The sequence below is a fragment of the Stegostoma tigrinum genome, chromosome 12 (assembly GCF_030684315.1).
Source record: "Stegostoma tigrinum isolate sSteTig4 chromosome 12, sSteTig4.hap1, whole genome shotgun sequence".
Taxonomy (NCBI): domain Eukaryota; kingdom Metazoa; phylum Chordata; class Chondrichthyes; order Orectolobiformes; family Stegostomatidae; genus Stegostoma; species Stegostoma tigrinum.
In genome coordinates, this window is record NC_081365.1 from 25,666,785 (window position 1) to 25,688,646 (window position 21,862).

General features: G+C 39.4%; 1 protein-coding gene across 2 annotated transcripts in view; it reads right to left on the bottom strand.

Moving 5' to 3' along the window:
* The window catches only part of epha3 (eph receptor A3), a 242,035-nt gene that overhangs the window by 44,755 nt on the left and 175,418 nt on the right, over positions 1–21,862 (bottom strand). The window contains exons 6-13 of one of the 2 annotated variants that reach the window (XM_059650213.1): positions 18,370–18,494; positions 9,373–9,532; positions 8,903–9,005; positions 6,180–6,247; positions 3,410–3,535; positions 2,588–2,773; positions 1,346–1,407; positions 1,039–1,248 (exon numbers count right to left, since the gene is read on the bottom strand). In XM_059650213.1, the coding sequence (XP_059506196.1) occupies positions 1,039–1,248; positions 1,346–1,407; positions 2,588–2,773; positions 3,410–3,535; positions 6,180–6,247; positions 8,903–9,005; positions 9,373–9,532; positions 18,370–18,494 (1,040 nt within the window). Of the gene's footprint in view, positions 1–1,038; positions 1,249–1,345; positions 1,408–2,587; positions 2,774–3,409; positions 3,536–6,179; positions 6,248–8,902; positions 9,006–9,372; positions 9,536–18,369; positions 18,495–21,862 lie in introns of both variants that reach the window. The other variant, XM_059650212.1, reaches the window with a different exon arrangement.

Genomic DNA, 21,862 nt, shown 5'->3' on the forward strand with positions numbered 1-21,862 from the left:
TATTGCCCCAGAACCTTAATAAATGAAGACTGGTTTCAGTGTCATTAGGACAGCATTACTAGTACAGAACTCATCTTTTGATTGACAAGCTTAAGCACAAAGTCAGTTCAATCATGAGATGTTCATCGAAGCCTGCAAAGCAAATGCAGAAATTGTGTTGAATTATGCTAAGTCTGGGTATTCAAAGCTTTGTAGAGTAAAGAAAAATTGCAGATCTTAGAAATTTGCCAATCACATTCACTTGTCAATCATATCATCTAGGCCGGTAGTTCAGAACAATACCAAGGGAGTGTTGCATTGACAAAGATGCTGGCTTTCAGAAATTAAAGCATTCTCTACCCTTTCAGGTGGATGGGAAAGATCCTGGGGCACTGTTCAAAGGATATCAAGGAAGCTCCTCTTAGCAATGTGTTAACATTTATTCATCACCAAAAATTTCAAACAGGTGAACTGGCCATTAATTATTTCCATTTATGGGAAATAACTGTGCACAGATTGGTCACTATGTTTCCAACATTACAATAGTAATTATTTCTCAAATGTGCTTCATTGGATTTAGATGCATGCAAGTCTTTTTTTTTAAATCACTGAGAAAGAATGCAAAGTCAAAGCCGATACGTCACCATTTGATGCAGTGAGGATGAAGAGACCACAATATATTTGTAGCTTAAAAGGATGGGCAGAAGAAAGCCAAGGGAGCATGAACAATAGTGATATCAACAGAGGCTGGCAGGTGAAGTTACAACATACAGACTGGAGATGGGTTAGAACTGGAGGCGAGAGAGAGCTTATACAAGGAAGATATGCTTTTTCTGCACCTATTCTTAAGTGTTATTTCATTTTTGCAGCTCCCTTGATATCTTACCTTCTACAGTAGCAGCATAGATCATAAGCAATATCGTTTAGGACTACATTGCTCAAATAAACCATCAGCTTCCATCTGATGTGTCTTAACTACTCATCCACATATGAAATATTACACTTTTCACAAGAAGTGAGAATTGCTGGTATGATTTGGGAAGAAGGATGGTTTCTTACTCTTGTGGTGTATGCAGCTTCAGGGTCATCTTCAAGAACTCTGGAGAGTCCAAAGTCAGACACTTTGCACACCAAGTTACTGTTGACAAGGATATTGCGAGCAGCCAGGTCCCGATGCACATATCCCATGTCAGACAGGTACTTCATACCAGAAGCAATCCCCCGAAGCATGCCAACAAGCTGGATGACTGTGAACTGGGCATCATGTTTCTGAAAGAAAATGGATAAAGATTTCAAGTAAAGTTTGAAGCCTACTTTTTGGATGTTTATTGGAGTTGCTGCATCTGGCGATTTACTGGTGGCTTACCCTGAGAAAACTGTCCAAAGAACCATTCTCCATGTACTCAGTAACAATCATGACAGGTTTACCTAAAAGAAAGAAAAGTCACATATGAAAACAAAACATAGCATGACATAGGCAAAGGGTAAAGTCACCATAGTCTTGCCAGACCATAGGGCTGCTCTCTCACTGTAGGGAGATAACTGGTGGTCACCACACCTCATGTGAAAGGAGAGGCTGATAAGGAGAATTCTTCATATTAACCTCATTATACACTGGAATTTTAAAAAATCCCATTTAAGGTCTGTATTAATTGTATAGTTGTCATTGCTGTGGCTTTAATGATAATAGTAAATAACCACATAGAGAGTTATGTCCAGAATATTTGAAAAGAAAAGTCAAATAAAAGAAAAAGAAAGGCAAATGGCAAGGAGTTCCAAAGATTCAGAATCATCAGAGAAGAATTCTTCCTCATCTCACTCTTAAACTGGCACCCCTGTAGTCTGAGACTATGCCCTCTTGTTCTAGACTCTCCCATGAGGGGGAACATCCTTTCAACATTTGTCCTGTCTTCCCCTGAAGAATCTTAAGTTTCAATGAGATCTCATCTAAAATCCAATGATTAGAGTCTGAACACATTTAACCTTTGTTTTCAAGACAATCCCTTCAATCCTGGTATCATCCCAGTGAGCCTTTTCTGAACAGCCTCTCTTGAAATAATATTGTTCCTTAAATAAGAACAACAAAACTGCTCACAGTACTTCAGATGCGGTCTCACCAGCACCTTATGTTTTTTAGTAAGACTTCACTACTCTTATGAAAGCACCTTCCCTGGCCAACAGGTTCTGGTGTGGGATGTGAACCCAAATATCTGACCCACATACTGCCACGAGATCACAAGATCTCCAATAGGAATCCAGGAAATACATCAAGACCTGAAAAAGTAAATCTCACCTTAAGTTTTGTGATTGAACAGCAAAGTAATAGTTTCTGAATTCTGAGAAGACATTTCTTTGCCTCAAACAGATTTGCACTAATAATTGTAATATCGGTTCAGTTGGATATTGCAAGCTGTATTCACAGTGCATTGTGACTTGCATACTGCACATGCAGTAGCAAGCTTTGTTAACTATTCTTCCAGATTCTATTCCAAATTCTAACATTTCTTTAGAAGCCACAAGGAGCTGTATTTGCTCACTATTTTTTCTAATAGAGGATACATGGAAAATAATAATGAATGTTCTGGTCTTATTAAATTATTACCCTTACTTTTTGTAACCACTCCTTCAAGATGGATGATATTTGGATGGTCAAACTGTCCCATAATGCTTGCTTCACTCAGGAAATCCCTCCTTTGTTTCTCAGTGTACCCAACTTTAAGGGTTTTGATGGCGACCGAGATCTCTTTTTTTGAGGGTAGCTTCAGACGTCCACTGCAGACTTCTCCAAATTCACCTGCAGCATCCAAAATTATTCTGTTTGTAGTTTCAAAATAACTCATTATTCCTTTCATTTTGCATCACGTGTAAGAGTTAATCAAGTCAGAATTTAGTCTTGTTCCCTCAGTTAATGGTTGTGTTGGGAAAAAGAAAACATGTTGATACCATTTTAAAACTTAAAGCAATCCAACATTAGGCTATTGACAGCATTCCTGCAGAGTGGCGACTGTAACTGTTTGAGTAGCTAACATAAACGAGATTGTGAACCATCATATAAGCCGCACCCATCTTTTTGAAAAAGTTCCCTCCTGCTATATAATTTACTGGCTGACTATAATGCTACTGAAATGTTTGAACTGGAGGCCTTCTCTAAATCTCAAATATATTTCTTTCTTCCTCGTGTGTTCACGTCCCTAATTCCATCCGAGTACAGAACAAGCACACATCTATCCACTGTTTCACCCAAAATTTCGGTCTTGGTGCTGAAGTGCATCAAGTGTGGGAAATCTGAAATGCCAGAGGCTGTATAACTTAATTAATCTCTCCTTTGATGGCTGGTCACTCTGTGCCTAAATCATATTGACATAACCTTCAACTGACTTTTATCAACAATGTGCAGCTATTCAATTGTACCGCATGCAGAATTTAGTACCTGCACCAACAACTTTATCAATAGATATGGAGGAAGAATCCAGCTCTTTGGCAAACTCATGTACAGCTTGGCTGGGGTCTTCATATGTGTGTGGATCCACATATGTCCGTAGGCCTGGAAGTTTAACTGTTAACAGAGAATTTGAGAAATATCACACACACCAATAGCATTAACATAACTTAGTAATATTCACAATACCACTGCTTTACAGATAATCACTGAAACAAGATACAATAAATGTTCACAATTCTCCCTACTGCCACAAACATTTCAGACACAGTGGTGTCACTGAATTGTTTAAAACAAAAGGATTTCTTGTTCCACATTTTTATTTTTACTTTGCTACTTCAACATGTTATCATTTTTCAGCAAGTAAAGATTTGACTGCCATGGTCCACATGGGCTGTGCCAGAATCATTCCCTTACCTGTCTATCCAGTATACATATACATATGTCAAGAAACGAGCACTGTCATTTGAGAGACAATTGATAGTGGTTTAATCTGAGGGTTACTATGTCTTAGACAAGTGGAGAGATTCAGAAGGAGAATCCCTCAGCCATGCAGAAACTGAACCCAAACTTTTGACATCACTTTGCATTGCAAACCAGCTATCTAGCCAAATCAGCTAACCTGTTAAGGAAATACTCATTATTGTCCACAATGTTCTAGGTAGGCATCTAGATCCTATTGCAACCAATGCACCAATCTGTCTGTTTCTTCCAATATTTCAGGGATGGTTGATGACTAGAAAATAAAGACATTGTAATTGCTGCCAGACTGTAGGCTGATCTATTATCCTAAATGTCAGTGTGACAAGACTGGGAAGTATTTCAGCTTTGAAATGAGGTGTGTGAAAGGTAGTTTTATAGGTGTCTGCATGGTAGTAACTGGAATGGGAAAACAGACTAAGAAATTTACTCTAAGCTAAGTTGCCATAGTTGAATATGCAGCATAAGTTCAAAATATTTCAAGATAAATAGATGACTCGGAAGTTATTTTTCACACAAAGAGTAGAATTGGCTGGCAGTGTAGGAATATAAGGAGGAAAGAGGATAAAGGGCTGGAATTATTTAAGAAATGAATGGATGCCACCATAGAGAAATATCAAGATTTTCTGGATGGATGGACTAAGAAGACCTAAGAGCTATCTGGTAGATTTGATTTAGCCACACTATTATTTTATAGTGTTCTACAAAATAACACACATTTTTAAAGCTAAAACATAAGCCAGTCTTTTCTTGTTGCAATAGTCTCTTGCATCATGGAAGACTGGCAACAGTGACACTGTCATCCACCACGCCAAGGTTACGTGATGGAGTATACAGACTGGTTAGTTTATTGTAAAAGAATCATAATAATCGTGTGATTGATTGACAAGTTATGATTCCTACAAACTTCCACATGGAAAGCATGAGAGATTTGTCTATTGATACACCTTTAATGGTGATGTTGGTGCTCTTTGTGAGCCTATGTGCTTTTACATAGACTACCATCTGTTAAAAGTGTTTTTCAGTCTTTTCCCGTTGTCTCCTTTCCAAGAAGCAAAAAATACTATTGTCTCCCAGATAAACAAATCTTCTGTTACCAAGTAATAGTCAACCGCAGACTAACTATTGCAGCATGTGGTATCAACAAAGGCCAGGAATAATCCAGCTGAACAAAAACTCAATGCTGAGCTTGTCTTCACAACTGCAGGCAGGGCTTTCTTTGCAATAAATATTATTGAGGTTAAGTTTGACGACATGTGATATCTTTTGCAACATCAAAGGCAGATTTCTTCAGATAGGGTGTACCTGAGTCTAAGCACTGATTTGAACCTGCAATAACATCGCTGTTATCACCTACACCACTCTCCAACCAAACAGACCCTCAAAATTGTATGTACTTCTGACTTCAACATGCAGTAAAAGTACACAGGTGTAAAAGCTGTCAGAAATAACTTTGCCCTAAACTCCACCAAGTGGGCTAGATTGTAACCTGAGACAAAGTCAAGTGTTGCCAAACTAACTGTATTAATGTACGAACAAAATGTGTCATTGTTCTGTCTGCATGCACTTCTCTTTCTCTTCCAAATCCATCGGAAGCGTTTCTTGAATTGAATATGGTTAATTCCTGTCTGCACCATTTCTGGTGTATGAGTCTACATAAAAGGAAACGTTTGCGAAATATGCAGCAGCAAACAATAGGATAGGATAAAACTTCAAAGATTGTGCCAAAATAGCGTAAAAGTTCCTGAAAAATTCAAACTCAAACTGGAATAGCATGAGTCTGAAGAAGTGTTGAGGCCCGAAACGTCAGCTTTTGTGCTCCTAAGATGCTGCTTGGCCTGCTGTGTTCATCCAACCAAGCCCTTTGTTATCTCGCATGAGTGAACTCTCTGGGAATATACAATGTGGATTATATACCACTCTGTAAAGTAAAACAGGGTAGTATCACAAATGAGTATTGAAGCAAATACTCTAAACGTAATCAAGGTGAATGGGGCACGTATTGTGTCTTCAAGATAACAGCATTTGAATCCTTCAGGATCTTATACAACTTTGTCCAGGAAGAGAAAAGACACTTTTCATCTATTCACTACGTAACTCATTTTATATATTCACAATGTCCTTAAAGACTTCACAGTTTTGCTTATATTGTGATAGGGACAACATTTATTTCTATTTCAGAGCAAAATTCCACAAACTGCTCTGATGTAATTGGGCTGCTGCCTGACTCGTTGAGCCCTTAAATGTTATTAATTGTGAGCATTTGCAGTTCAATACTTACTGTGGCTATTTGGGTAATATATTCTTTTGTCATCAGAAATATGTTTTGATTTGTTATACCCACAGAATCTGCAAATACAAGCAAAATAAAAATCAAATACTCACAGGAATCAAATATTTTCACGTTCTACAGCACTGAAAGCTAATTTTAGTTTTACAGAACTGAAGTTTACAGCTCTCTGCCACATGTGTTTCAGTGGTGGGGGATAATTAAAATATGATGAGTATCTCATCCTACACCCTTCAACTCAGTCCCCATATAATGACAATTGGACACTGGTCCCTTACCACTAGCGGCCCAATTGCCATTTGTAAATTAAAATCGCAGTTCTAGCAGAGCTTACTTCTGGATTTTGCTTTCACTGAGATTGATTGAGCAAGCAACCTATCAAACTGATAGGGCAGAACTTCCTCTCACCAACCACAAGGCTGCATAAAGCATGCTAAGGCTGCTAGAGGTCTCATGAAACATTAGTTGACATGGCACTGATTTCTCTGTGAGGGACAGGGGGAAGTAAGGATGGGGTAGGGGTGTGAGTTGGGGGTTGAGGGTTTGGTGGGAATGATCGCTTTCAATTCTCCTTGTGGTTTACCTTACAGTTTCTGCTGACCACTACCATCCCAACAGCCAATACCACTAACTCCGCACACCCTCTGTGCTGCCTACTCATCAGACACCTCCCCACTTGCACCAAAAATAAACAGTTGTGCCACCCACTTTCATCTCCCATAATACCTTCCTTTTCTCATTCCAGGAGGAAAATAGCATAAAATAAGGCAAAGAAGAGTCAAGATGGGTGGTGAGCTTCCTGACATTTGGCTCCTCACCCTTTATGTGGAAAAGATCCTGACGCAGATTACCTCAAGCGGCTGACTGTGCTGTGTCCAAACCTCTGCACTGGTATCAGAAACTGCCTTGATTAACTGTGCCGAGACATCCTGACTCTTGACTCAGTTGGGGACTGCTGACAGCACTGGCATATTTCCTGGCCTGTGTCTGTGTTAAATGGTTTGGCATGTGAGCATGGTTTCTCTCACTAAGGTGGCAAAAAGCAAAAAGGCAAGGCAATGAATGCAATGTAGAGATGCTGTAAGCGTCCAGATTGGGTTAGAATGATTGACAGCAAGTGAACAGGCTGGAAATGCAGCCTGATCCAGTGCATCGGCTAAGTGCATGTCCCTGCTGTACTATTAGAATAAGAGATGTTGCAATAGTCTAAGGTGCAGCATTGTAGTTCAGAATCATTTTGTAGCTGGATAGGAGATGTGCCATGGGGCTTATTAGAGGCTAGCATGTGTCAAATGACAATATCTATAGATGTGGTGGATGTGGCTATTGCCCATGGCATGTGTCAAAAGATGTTGATGCCCAATGTCCAACATGAAAGCCTTTTAGAGCAAGTGATAAGCTGAGCTTGCTTAGGTACCCACTCAAATTTGTTCAGGGCATTTGTTAAGATAAGAAACTGCATATTAATGGGAAGTTAAGTGCCACCAATTAGGTCATTAAGGGAAAACTATCCTTAATAGGCAACACTTGCCTTGATGGCCAGCTTTCAACATCAAGATAGAGCTTTTAAAAACTGATAAAACTGCAGATGCTGTAAATCAAAACAAAAAGAAAGTTGCTGGAAAAGCTCAGGAGGTCTGGCAGCATCTGTGAAGCAAAAAACAGAGTTAACGTTTCAGGTCTGGTGATCCTTCCTCAGAACTTCAGAGGAAGGGTCATTGGGCCTGAAATGTAACCTTGTTTCTTTCTTTACAGATGCTGCCAGACCTACTGAGCTTTTACAGCGATGTTCTTTTTGATCAAGACAGACCTTGTTGGACTTCTGGTGTGAGTCCGTCATAAAATCTACCCATGTTGTTTATGTCCCTATTAAGTTCCACTCAATATAAACATTCTATTAATATATCAATTTATGTGATTAAATCACTTATTTTGAAGCATGATCTGTCAATGTCAGCATCTTCCCTCAATTTCAAAGGAACTGTTTAATTCATGATGTGACACTGCTGAGGCTTTAAGAGTTTATTTTGTCCTGTGTTTTCTGAAGAGAGACTGTAAGGCAGAGGTGACAAGCAGACTACCAAAAACCATTAGAATAAACAGCTTCTGAAGCCTTGAGATTTTTTAAAGTTGGAACAGTAGAGGCAGCCTGGCTAGGTGTGACCAACTCTCACAGATGAGGTTTTCTAGTTTTATATTTTAGCTGTGAGCTTAGTTTTAAGCAGTTGCTGTTGTGGGCTTGAAGAGATAGAAGCTATCTTTTCCCTCTCTCAGTTATAGCTAGAAGTTAGGGTTTCTCTCTGCTGCCGAGTTACCTATGAGATAAATCTATTTTTCTGAATTTTCCTTTTTGCCAAGGGGTATGTTTATGGGATGTTAATTTATTGGAACAGTTAATTACTAATAGTTACTTTATCTATTGTTCTATTAAGTTTTCCAATGGACTTAAGTTATTCTAAGTTCTTCTTTCTCTTATTTGTATTTTGAATCTAGTGTTTAAAGAAATGGTATCTTTGCTTAACATCAAGTAGTTTGACCCATCACATTGACTCTGGAACAAGCCTTAAAAATAAGAAAAAGTTATGGTGTAGACAACCTTCTTAAAATATTTTGAGGGGATCTGGTCTCATTCATAACAATGACAAATCACCTTTGATAGGTGCACAGTGAAGTTAGCTAAGAAGTTTTACCATAGAACTTAATGTTCGACTAACCTTCCGATTATGATGTACATCACAACTGTGAGGAGCACGATAGCGACTGCTGCTGATATGGCGATCATAACAACCTGGCTGTTCTCACCAGCGATGGAGAAGGCTGAAATAAAAAGAGAAAGGAACAGAACAGAACATTCAGGGAGAACAGAAAGTATAACAAACACTGCACAAGTGACCAGCTGGAAATAAAAATGACCGGGTACATTTCATATCAAGGAGTTCAAATGATGTCATAGAGTGCACGTTATAAACCATTGGCTGAGCCTCTATGATGACATTACAACATGGTCATCATTCTGTCAGCTCATACTTTTCCAAGTGCACAACCAATCTTACTGCTGATATTTTCCAGAAATGTCTTTGCAACTGATATTAAATTGACAGATCTTCAACTACTGTGCTTCTCCCTCCCAGCCCATTTAACTCTTCAAGTGCTTATTATTTCAAGAAAACCAACTTTCACTTACAGTCTGGACTGGTCTCAAATTCAAACTTGCGACTGGGGCTCCCATAGCCAGCTGCAGTTCGGGCTCTGATCTGGAACAGGTAAATGGTCTCAGGTTTCAGTCCATTGATGGTGACATTGGTGCCCTTCGACCTCATGATGGTGTAACTGGTCTCCTGCTCCTGCTTCAAAAACAAATTTATGATTATTCAGTTCTTCTCTTTAAGATCTTCCGCCATGAGGCACAATTCATTTCATCATCAAAAGTAGGATTTTATGCTTGAAACTGGATTTTTTTCATGTTTTCCTCCATTCGCCAGGTAGGTGATTCATAACAATCCGTAGTTCCATGTGTGAAGGGTGGACATTGGGTGCTAATCTTCATGCATTAGTTATGTATTTATTGAAGGTGAGAACTATTTATATGATACTCTTCATGTGGAAAACCATTCAGAAGCATTTCACAGAGGTACAATTAAAAAAAAATAATTCCTTGCCAAACGTGAAAATGTGTACATTTCTCCAAGCTGCAGAGTTTGACGAGGGATTTAAATAGCAGTAGGGAAGCAGAGGTGTGGAAGGGTCACGGAATGGCCAGGAAGGGGGCTAGCTGATTATGTGGCCAGGCAGATTCTGGGCTTGATCCAGCTTCACTCAGTGCTGTGCACGTGCAGTTCATCAGGTATTTCTGAATAATGATCCAAGACTCAAAGCCTGCATGAATTTTTCTCTGCAATGCTTTATGTATGCTGAGGCCAATTGTAAAACCCCTGTTGTCAGGTATGCCAAAGCGATAAGAGACCTGGAAAGCAAACCAAGTGAGATGTCATGATGATGACATTGTCAGGTGATGGAGTAGTGTAACAGTGATGTTAGTGGACTATTAATCCAGACATCCAGACAAATGCATCGGGAACAGGGTTCAAATTCCACCTTAGCAGCTGGTGGAACTTAAATTCAATTAATTAGTCTGGAATATAAAGTTACTGATGACCACAACTGATTGTCACAAAAACTCTTCTGGTTCACTTATGAGCTGTGGGAAAGGAAACCTGCTATCCTTACCCAGTCTAGCCTACATGTGTGTCCAGCCTGCCAGGAATGTAGATGACTCTTAATTGCCCTGGCAAGGAACTCAGTTCAAGGGCAATTAGGGATGCCCACACCTCAGGTAGGGTTAGAAAGGAGTCAATACACAAGTTAAATGAACTTTGATGTGGTGAATAACAATTATTTTTGTTGCTGATTTTCAATATGCATTCTGACTATCCTTCGAAAAGAGTGAGATTATTGATATTTGAAGTTTAACATTTCAGAGAAGCACTTCAGTTTTTCAATGTCTCCATGTTGTGCTGACATTTTTAAAGGGAAGGAGGTGAATTGTCAATCAGCATGCCATCAAATCACTTCCCTCTAAGTTTATTGAAAAACTTGTTCCCAGGCTGGAGAGGAGATCAGAATTAAATTTTCGCAATCCTAACTGGAGCAGAGAAAAGGTCTAGAACACATTCACGTGGAGCCATTATTAATTGTGTTACTGATGAAAACCCTTGTACAGAAATGGATAATCTAGCTAATAAAATGTGAGGCTGGATGAACACAGCAGGCCAAGCAGCATCTCAGGAGCACAAAAGCTTTTCTTGACGTTTCGGGCCTAGACCCTTCATCAGAGAGGGGGATGGGGGGAGGGAACTGGAATAAATAGGGAGAGGGGGGAGGCGGACCGAAGATGGAGAGTAAAGAAGATAGGTGGAGAGAGTGTAGGTGGGGAGGTAGGGAGGGGATACGTCAGTCCAGGGAAGACGGACAGGTCAAGGAGGTGGGATGAGGTTAGTAGGTAGCTGGGGGTGCGGCTTGGGGTGGGAGGAAGGGATGGGTGAGAGGAAGAACCGGTTAGGGAGGCAGAGACAGGTTGGACTGGTTTTGGGATGCAGTGGGTGGGGGGGAAGAGCTGGGCTGGTTGTGTGGTGCAGTGGGGGGAGGGGATGAACTGGGCTGGTTTAGGGATGCAGTAGGGGAAGGGGAGATTTTGAAACTGGTGAAGTCCACATTGATACCATATGGCTGCAGGGTTCCCAGGCGGAATATGAGTTGCTGTTCCTGCAACCTTCGGGTGGCATCATTGTGGCACTGCAGGAGGCCCAAGATGGACATGTCATCAAGAGAATGGGAGGGGGAGTGGAAATGGTTTGCGACTGGGAGGTGCAGTTGTTTGTTGCGAACTGAGCGGAGGTGTTCTGCAAAGCGGTCCCCAAGCCTCCGCTTGGTTTCCCCAATGTAGAGGAAGCCGCACCGGGTACAGTGGATGCAGTATACCACATTGGCAGATGTGCAGGTGAACCTCTGCTTAATGTGGAATGTCATCTTGGGGCCTGGGATGGGGGTGAGGGAGGAGGTGTGGGGACAAGTGTAGCACTTCCTGCGGTTGCAGGGGAAGGTGCCGGGTGTAGTTCTTCACTAAATTGTCATTACTTGAACCAAGTGGCTTAAACCAAAAACAGAAATGCCGGTGAAACTCAGCACGTCCAGCAGCATCAGTGGGAGAATTAACGTTTCAAGTCCGGTGACTAATCATCAGGACTGTGGCTTGAATACATGAGGAATGAATTTTTGAAAGCTTGAATGGACAGCTGGTCTTCTGCTGTCCTCCCTGTTTGATTTCTACAAGCAACAGCAACCCGGTGAAGACTGCCATTTCCCTTTTAAATTCGTACTCCAGAAGTATTTTAAGTATCTTCACCATCCCCACTGCCTCTAATTGGGCATCAAACCCACCTCTATGCCAATTAGAACATTGTTCACTGAAAATTTCATCAAGTGATTGATAAGGTATAGGGTCAGGACCTGGAAATGATGCTGCTGTCAACTTCCCACACTGAAATCTCAGGCCCTGGAATCAGTAATTTAGCTGGTGAAGAAATTATAAGGAAATTGAGCTTCTCCTCCAGCAAGGAGAGACTTTGAAGTGACTTAAGTAAAGCTAAGTACATTATAATAGTGCAAGCCCTTACATTACAACAGTGAATACATTTTTTGACAATACTTCACAGGCTGTAAAATGTTTTTGGATGTTCTGGGGATGGAAAAAGTCATACATAATATGTTTACATTCCCTACTATATATACAATTATCACATATACTTTGCTCTTTACTTGCAACCAGTTGAACTTATGGACCAACAAACATACAAACAAGGAATGAGAGTAGGTCGCTCAACCCTTCAAACTGCTTGAGGAAGGATCACCGGAGCCAAAATGTTGAGTGACTTCTTTTCACAGATGCTGCCAGACCTGCTGAGCTTTTCCAGTAACTTCTTTATTGTTGCTGTTGCAGCACTTCAATCCTGTTTCACCTTTTAAAAACAGCATGATTGATCTGAGTTTAATGTTAACTATACATTCCTGCAATGTCCCAATAACTTGTCATCCTATTAGTGATCAACAATCTGTCTAGCTCTGCCTTAAAACTAAAAGCTGGCTCAACTATGAGCCAATTGATCATATTCTTTGAAGTTGTTTCTAGGATTGTGCAAGTTTTCAACTTAATACAGAACAATAATATTTTAGCAAGGTCTATTACTGATGGTGCAATCTCTGTATTCACTGGCAGTGCTTCGTGCTGGGGGCTCTATTCAGTCTGGGGTTGAGGAGAAAAATGGATATTTTTCTGTGCTAATTCTAGGTTGGTCAGCAGCTTTATTTCAATCATGCACCTTCCTTAGACAAAACAGTAATCCATTCCCTAGGACAGGCATTCCTCACCCAAATGAATGCAAAACAATCCCCATCAAAAAAAAAATTCCTATCAGGTTTCAGATAAAATCTTTATATTGGGTTATTCTCAAATGAATTGCCACAAATGCTGACATTTGTACAAATGTTCAAGACACAGTATAGAAACAGTTTAGCTTCATTCGGATCTTACTCTAAGATAAACATGATTTTGGCTAATATGTCACTGTAGTACAGAAGGATTCTAGCATAGCTAGCACTACTGCCCTTTCAGAAAAGATTAAATTCTTTTCTGACCATTGAGGGAATGCGTTTAAACAAATATATATGTAGTACTATTCAAAAAAGAGCACAGAGTGCTCCTTAAGATTTCTCCTAAGGAAAAAAAATAAATTGGTCTCACTTCTTACGTTGGTTGTGCAAAACGGGTTTCCTTGTTTGCCCACATGACAAGACTGTGCACATTTCAGTAGTTTGTTGGAAGTTAAGTATTTTCAGATATCCTAAGGACATCAGAAGGTGCTATTTAAATGAAAATTGCTGCTTTCATATGGTTCAAATTGTGTGGAAACTATGTACGGAGCTTAGTCATCATATATCTTAGAATATTCTGAAAGCGGTTGCCATATGGTATTCGCCACATTTTGTAATATATTTTAACCATTGAGACTGCTTGGCATGTAAAGTAAACAGCACAATTTGCAGCTTCTGTTAACCGCACTTTGTATCTGTAGATAGTAACACTTCACTTTAGTCTACAGAAATAATAAACAGAAAGATTTAATCTTGAGAGAATGCACAGAGGGCCTCCAACACTATTAAACATGAGAACTAATGCGCACTATCCTAATTAGAATACATAAATTCTGCAAATTTCTTATGTGTTTGTTAGCTTTTATTGAACACAAGCAATTTATTTGGAAATTCTTGTCATTTCTACCTTCGATCTTGTGCTGCCCCATTGATCTTGGGAGAAATTTGATGCTGCTAAAATTGATAGCAAAAATAAAGCAGTGTTGAAACAATTAAATTATTCTGAAGTGGAAAAGATGCTGTCAACAATGCAACAGCAGCTTACAGTCACGGTGTGCCTCAGTTTGCTAAATGTCAAGCATCGTCATAGACTTTCCAGGCTTAAAAACTGAGCTCCTTCAAGAGAGGACAAAACAGTTAAGACATAAAATGAATGTTTGTTAGGAAAGTATTTGAGATGTGTAAAATGACTGTTTGACTGAAGTTGAAGGTTGAGAAACCTCTGGGCATTTATTAAAATAGATTTGGCAACTGCAGGGATGCCCAGCCCAAAGAAAGCCCAGTTTGCTTGCACAGTTCTTCAAGTATTCACAGTCCAAGTTCATTGCCAAAGCATTTAGGCCATGGAAGCAAGATATGTGAATGTGTGAACATACAAACAATGAGCAAGCGATTTAGACCCTTCAGCCTCTGTGCTATTCATCTGATTGTAACCAATCTTACCCATTGTTCTTAACCAGAATCTATCCAATTCTGCCTCAAAAGTACTCGAATACTCTACATTCACCATTTTTCAGAGAGAATTCCATAGACTAATGACCGTCTGTGAGAAAATAAATTCAACTCATCTGTTTCGAATGAGTGACCTCTGATTTTTAAACAGCTCAACTCCTGCTTAATTGTTGATTCTCTCATAAAACAAAACATCCTCTCCATATCTATCCCTTCAGGACACCTTAGGATTTAATATGTATAAATCAAGATACAACTGACTTTTCTAAACTCAAATGGATACAAGTTGAACCTGCCCGGCCATTCCTCATAAGGCAATCCTTAAAGCAGGTATGAAGCTGGTGAAACGTCTCTGAATTGCTTCCAGTGCATTTACATTCTTCCTTAAATAATATATCCAATGTTCTCCATTCCAGATGTGATCTCACCTGCGGTCTTAACACCAAAAACAATTCACCCTAATTTTCTATGGGGGAGGCAATTTCCTAGTGGTATTATCACTGGACTGTTAATTCAGAGATCAAGATAATGTTCTGGGGATTTAGATTCAAATCCCGCCTTAGCAGATGATGGAATTTAAATTGAATAAATATTTGGAATTAAGAGTCTAATGGTGACCATGAATCTATTGTCAATTGTTGGGGGAAAACTCATCTGGTTCACTCATGACTTTAAGGGAAGGAATCTGCCATCCTTACATGGTCTGACTTACATGTGACTCCAGACCAACAGCAATGTGATTGACTCTTAACTGTCTTCTGGGCAATTAGAGATGGACAATAAATTCTGCTTAGCCAGCAATGCCCTCATCCCATGAATGAATTAAAAAACCCTCGCAATGATAATATTTTATTATTTCTTAATTTCTTGCCATACCTGAATACTCATCTTTTGTGATTCATTCATGAGAACACTCATATTCCTCTGCAAGTCAAATCTCTGCAATTTCTCACCATTTAGGTAATATTCTTCTTTTTTATTCTTCCTGTCGAAATGGACAATTTCACATTTTCCAACATTATACTCCATTTGCTGGATCTTTGCCCACTCAACCTAACCTATACCTTTTTGTAGCTTCCTTAATTTCACTTCATAATTTAATTTTCTCCTATCATCAGCAAATTTCAGTAACCATATCTTCTGTTCCTTCATCCGAGTCAATTATACAGTTAATATACAGTTGCACCTCTGCACACCATTCATTATATCCTGCCAACCTGAATAGAACTCTCTGATTCCTGTCAGCCAGCCAATCCTCCATCCATGCCAATATGCTACTCGCTACTCAATAAGCTTTTATTCCCTGAAATAACATTTAATGTGACACTTTATCCCATGCCATGTGGAAATCTAAGTCCACCACATTCACCAGTAGCTCTTAACACACAGCACGCATTACTTCTTTGAAGAAATCCCATACTTTAGTTAAAACATGATTTCCCTTTTACAAAGTCATGTTGACTCTGCCTGATTACTTGACACTATCTAACTAATAATGTAAAAGGGGTGCTGCAAACTCAGAGATAAACACCTGATAACTTGTCAAAAGGTTTCTGGAGAAAGTTATGAATTGGAGAAGCTAAGAATAAAGTTCTGCAATGAGAGTCAGTCAGCAAAGTAGACCATGAGTACAATTGCTGGAAATTTTTGAAGTCCTTTTAAAAAGAAATGTAGAATCCCTACAATGTTGAAGTAGATTATTTGGCCTATAAAGCTCAGTCCAACTCTCCAATCCCACCCATACCCTCCCCATCCCTGTAACCATGCATTTCCCATGTCTCATCCACCTATAGCCTGCACACCACCGGACACATTAGCATGGCTAATCCACCTAATTTGCACATCTTTGTACATGGGAGGAAACACTGCAGAAACAGGACGAATATTCACACTCCACAGACAATCACGCAAGAATAGGTTCAAACCTGGCACTGTGAGGCAGCATCGCTAACCACTGAGCCATCGTGTCACCCTTGCTGAGTCTCTACTTCTCTGTTTAATTAATTCAGTCATACTGTGAAAAGTAACCCAGATTTTGAAAAAGACATATTGCATAGACATTTTATTTCATTCTATCAAGTCCTATTTCAATATTCATAACTTCTAATGCTGTGGTAAATGAGCGCTTTATGTATCTTTTAGAACTGGTGAACAAATGAATTTATGTGTGTTCTCAACTGGCATTCAGAAGAAATTTTTCCTTGTTAAGACATTTTCATGAGGGAAAAATGAGTTGGTAAATTTCATAACACCACTCTCTTTATAAATCATGTATTCAAAAAAGTTTTATTATATCCAGTGCCGAGTTATAGTAAGGTTATGGAAAAAAAAACACAAAATGGCATTTTGAGCTAAAACAGCAAGATTAAATATACCCAACTGTCATTTCAGCACCTCCAAAGAGCAAAAGGCAGGCTAATGTTCACCAAGCAAAACACTTATTTTATTTATTTAGGTCAGATGGTAATCAACCTGAAAATTTTATTTTGTTTGACGTTTGTGGCTCAGTGGGTGGCATGCTCTCCTTTGAATCAGAGTTCATTGAAGGTCCAACTCCCACTCTAGAGCATTGAGCACAAAGATCTAGGCCATTGATTCAGTGTAGCACTGTCAAAGATAAAGATCTAGATCTTATAGTGTCTGGGTGGCTGGTGACCAGACTTATCCCCCAAAGTCTCAGGGCAAACGCAACACAGAACTCCCAAGTCTGAACTTCTGATTACCGTGTCCTGAACAAATAAAATAAAAGACCTTTGATTTCAAAATTACCAACTCCAAAAATGGTTATGCTCCACCTTTCAGAAGAGACTCAGTTTGGAAGTCTGGGCCAGAAATGCAAAAACCCAACTAGAGGAAGTTTAACAATATGGCAGTGATTGTCATTCGTCAGACATTTTGGATTGTTTTTCAGATGAGGCATTAAATCAAAAATTTATCTGCTCTCTTTGCTGAATGCAAGAGATGCAGGATTCAGAACATCGGGAAAATGGATGCTGAATCTGAGTTTTTTGTCCTCTATTAACACAATAAAAATAATCCCATTGTTCTGGATACTATTAATCCTACAAGCAACAACATTAGAACAGATTACCTAGTCATTTTCACAATGCAGTTTTTGGGAGCTTGCTGTGTGAAAATTAGCTGCTGTCTTTCCTATACTACATCAGTGACCACCCTTCAAAGCACATTATTCTCTGGAAAGCCCTGTGGGACAACAATGATTCTGTGTAAATACTAAAAGTTATGTTCTCGTTAGTGTTACCTGACTCATTGATTATTCCTAGCATTCCTGTTTTTTTTCAGATTTTCAGCACTTGTAGCATCTTTTATTGTCTGCCATATTTGTAGAGTTTCAATGCAGTTAAATATCATGGCTAAGTAATTTTTGCTTAAATTTGTTCTTGGGTTATCAGCATCATTTGTAAGACCAACATTATTTCCCAATCCTAACTGCCCTTGAGAAGATAGTGGTGAGATGTCTTCTTGAGTTGCTGCAGTCAATGTGATGCAGTCACTCCCATGACAATTACTTTCTTGTTACAATAATGGAGAATCATCATTATCACCAGTTCCACTATTATGAAACCACCAAGGTTTCTGGGTTTTGAATGCACGCAGACACATGAGGTGTTAACTTACAGCTCAGGCATTAAAACAGATTTGTGTACATGTGGTAACTTAGCCAAAGGAACTCTTGAAGAAATGAATACTCCTCACAACATTAAGAGATAATTTTCAAATGATTTCAACATTTCTGTTTAACTGCCAATTATTTTATCAATTTTTGAATATATTTTCCCACCTTCTCGTAGAACTTGACCTCATAGTCCAATATGATTCCGTTTGGATGTTCTGGCTCCTGCCAAGACAGAGAAATACTGTTTCGGGATGTCCGCTCCTTCTTAACAGCAGTGACAAGAGATGGAGCTGAGAAAGAGCAAAATACAATAAAAAGAACAATTCGCACTTCATGCGGATGAATTGCTGGATGGGTCAACTGCAAAAGCTTTGATTATTTTGTTTTACCCTTCCTTAGTCTGGGTACACAAAGTCATTTTGATTATTCCCACTGCTAAAGTTGCTGACATCAGCTAACTGAAAAAAATATCAGGAACCAAAACGGAGACCAGCCAAACTTGGATGGATCAGTACATAATACACAGTGCATTTCCCCAATGAGCAACCAATGGAAATACGAGGCAAATATTTCTGATGCAGTATTATTTATATAAATTATGTATTTATATGTGTATCTTTTAACTTTGCTTAGAATTAAGATGGCTCACCAATCTTCCAATGTTGTCCTCCTCGTGGAATGTCTTACCAACTAGCAGCACCATCACAAATACTCGTGCACAGTGCACAACCCTGTGCCAACAGTTGTATCGAAAGCAGGTTCTAATTAACACTGTCCTTGTGGCAAGCCTAAGCAGCTGGAAACATAGTCTCTAAACATATTTTGGAAATGATAACCTTAGCCAAAGATTAGACTGAATTTCACGATATTTAGGCTCCTTCAAGTGGATACTGCCACGACTGTGAGCAATCTGTCAGAATCCTTAACCAAACGATTAGTGTGCATTTGATTATGAAACTCACAAGCATTGCATATGCTGGCCTAAAGCATTGCCAAAATCAGACCTGTCTCACAAATGACAGTCTGTCTGTTAAGCCAATAGCTAAATTTTATCAACAGAATCACAGCATCGTAATAAAATTGTGTTATAATCATATATATGTTAAGTATTTCTTGTTTTGAAGGGGTCACTGGGAAAGACCAATTCTTATAATAAGCAGCTTCAGTTTCCAGTGATATAGGATATGCTTGGCTTAAATTTCAGCAGATGCCACATTGACCCTTGTATCATTTTTACAACAACTTCTCAAAAATTTCACCTGTATCTTTCTTCCACTGGAGGCTTCTAGTTTCCTGAAAATCAATGGTTTTCTGCTATAAGAAAGCTTGCTTCAATTAAATGTTCTTCCTTTGTGACCACTGCAATCTGATGAAGTATGGGGCTGAAACATTTGTTCATCTAACATTCACACTTCATGTGGAGGAATTGCTGGATGTTGATCAACTGCACAGACTTTGATTGTTTTTTTTTCCCTTCCTTGGTCTGGAAACACAACGTCATTTTGATTATTCCCATTACTGAAATGGCTGACATCAGCTAACTGAAAAAGTACTGGGGGGCCAAACCTGGAGACTAGCCAGAAACTTGGATGGATCTGTACACAATGTGCAGTGCATTTCCCTAATGAGTAACCAATGGAAGCACAAGGCAAACATTTCTATTTCAGTATTATATATTTATAGGTGTATTTTTTAATACTTCTTAGAACTAAGAATGACCCGTCAGTATTCCAGTGTTGTCCATACAGTGGAATGTCTTACCCACTGGGAGTACATATCACCCATGCTAATACACACTGCACACCATTTTCCAACCATTATTTAGAATTATAGAGTCTATAACACCTGATCATTGAGCCCAATGGATGCCGGCTGGTGTTAATAATCATACAACTCATCTCCCACTCAAATTATCTCTTTGCATCCAAGGTTGCTTTGTTGCCCAAGTATGCATTAAGCCTCCCCAAAAATTGATCAATGTTATTTCCTTCAATTACTCTAAAAGGTGAGAGTTCCATTTTATCACCATGCTGCATAAAGAAATTCTTTCAACACTGGTTTGTGAATAAATATCTATGTGCCTTACATCTGGACTCATAACACAAAACTCTCCACATGTATTTAATCAAATACCTTCACAATGTTAAAGATCTCTACCAGGTATTTTCTTAACCTTGTCTTTTCCAGACAAAGGGCTTCCAGATCTCCAATGGTTCCTAAGAGATCCTAGTACTTGCCAAGTAGGATCTGTTCTTTTTAATATCTTTGGGTCTGAGCTAGATTATAATAACTAGTTCATTTCCTTGATCCTAATGGAGTAAATCTCTTTAGGCTTGTCATCTTATGGACAGTCACTCAAGACCAAGGATGGTTTTCTTCCACTCTGGTGTTGTAAATGTTGATGTGACAAACTAATCCAATGCCGGTCCACATACCAAGTTGCAGAATGGTCTTTAGCATGCTTATGCTACTGGTTGAGCTTTGCTTGTTGGAGATGCTCAAGATGGCTGGCACCTTTATGGAAGCTTTTTCTGCAATTTGGGTAGTGAATGGTCTTGGCCATCAGTTGGTAAGAACATTGCATTTCTCAGGGAGGCTTTGAGAATATCTTTGTCGTATTTCCTCTTCCCCTTCCCCTTCCAGTGATTGCCCGCTGTGATGGAGCTCGGGACTGATCTTGTCTTGGGAGTCTTTTTTCAGCAATGCAGAAAATGTGGCCCACCCAATGCAGCTCGTGGGCAGCAACCAGTCCTTCATTATTCAGGACATGGGTCTGAGGGAGACACTTATATTGGAGCGCCTAACCTGCCATTGAATTTGCAGAGGCACTGCTGTGTTATTTCTCCAAGGAATTGAGGTGGTTTTTGTACCTTGGCCATGTCTCAGATCATACAAGAGAGCAGGTAACACTACACCCTGTTAGCCATGTGCGTAGCATTTAGTTTGCAAATGTTCTGTTCCTCAGATGGCCAGGGGTTGCACTGACACAAGAGGTAGCAGGGGAGACAGCAAATGGGTAGGCCACCTATTTGATTTTGGCTACTGCCAACTTCAAATGTGCAAAATCAGCACTGTCAGTCAACATGGACAAGTAGTAAGCATTGAGAAAATAGTTTGGGCTTCATGATTTCCATTGATCAAACAGAAATATTCATCTAAATAGAACTGACTTTGTACAGATCAGCTCCATTACAGCTTCATCAATACATAGGAAGTATCCAGAGAATTGTTTGTTTGCCCTGCTTTTAGATTAAATAGTAACTCAGTCACTGTCAATACAGGAGACAAGTTGGTAACACAGGCATCTGTTTGCAGAAGTACCTTCAGGCTGTTGATAATTAACTTGCTTACACTAGGAAATCCCAATCAAGTTAACTCAGAGTCAGTACCACAGCTTAACATTACACTCGCATCTATCTTAAGTTTGAAGGGCTGAAAGACTCTACGTAGGCATCACGCAGATAGCGAGAATGGCAGATAATTCAAATGAGTCTATTTTGCATGGAGATTTATATGTTTCCTATTGTTGTCATTTTTATTTCTGATATCAGACCAATAAATAATACTACTTTCATCACCAGAACAACAAGGCCTCTTCTCAGGTCATGTTACAATGAATATACGTGCACATTTTACAGTGTATTTAACTTTGAGACAA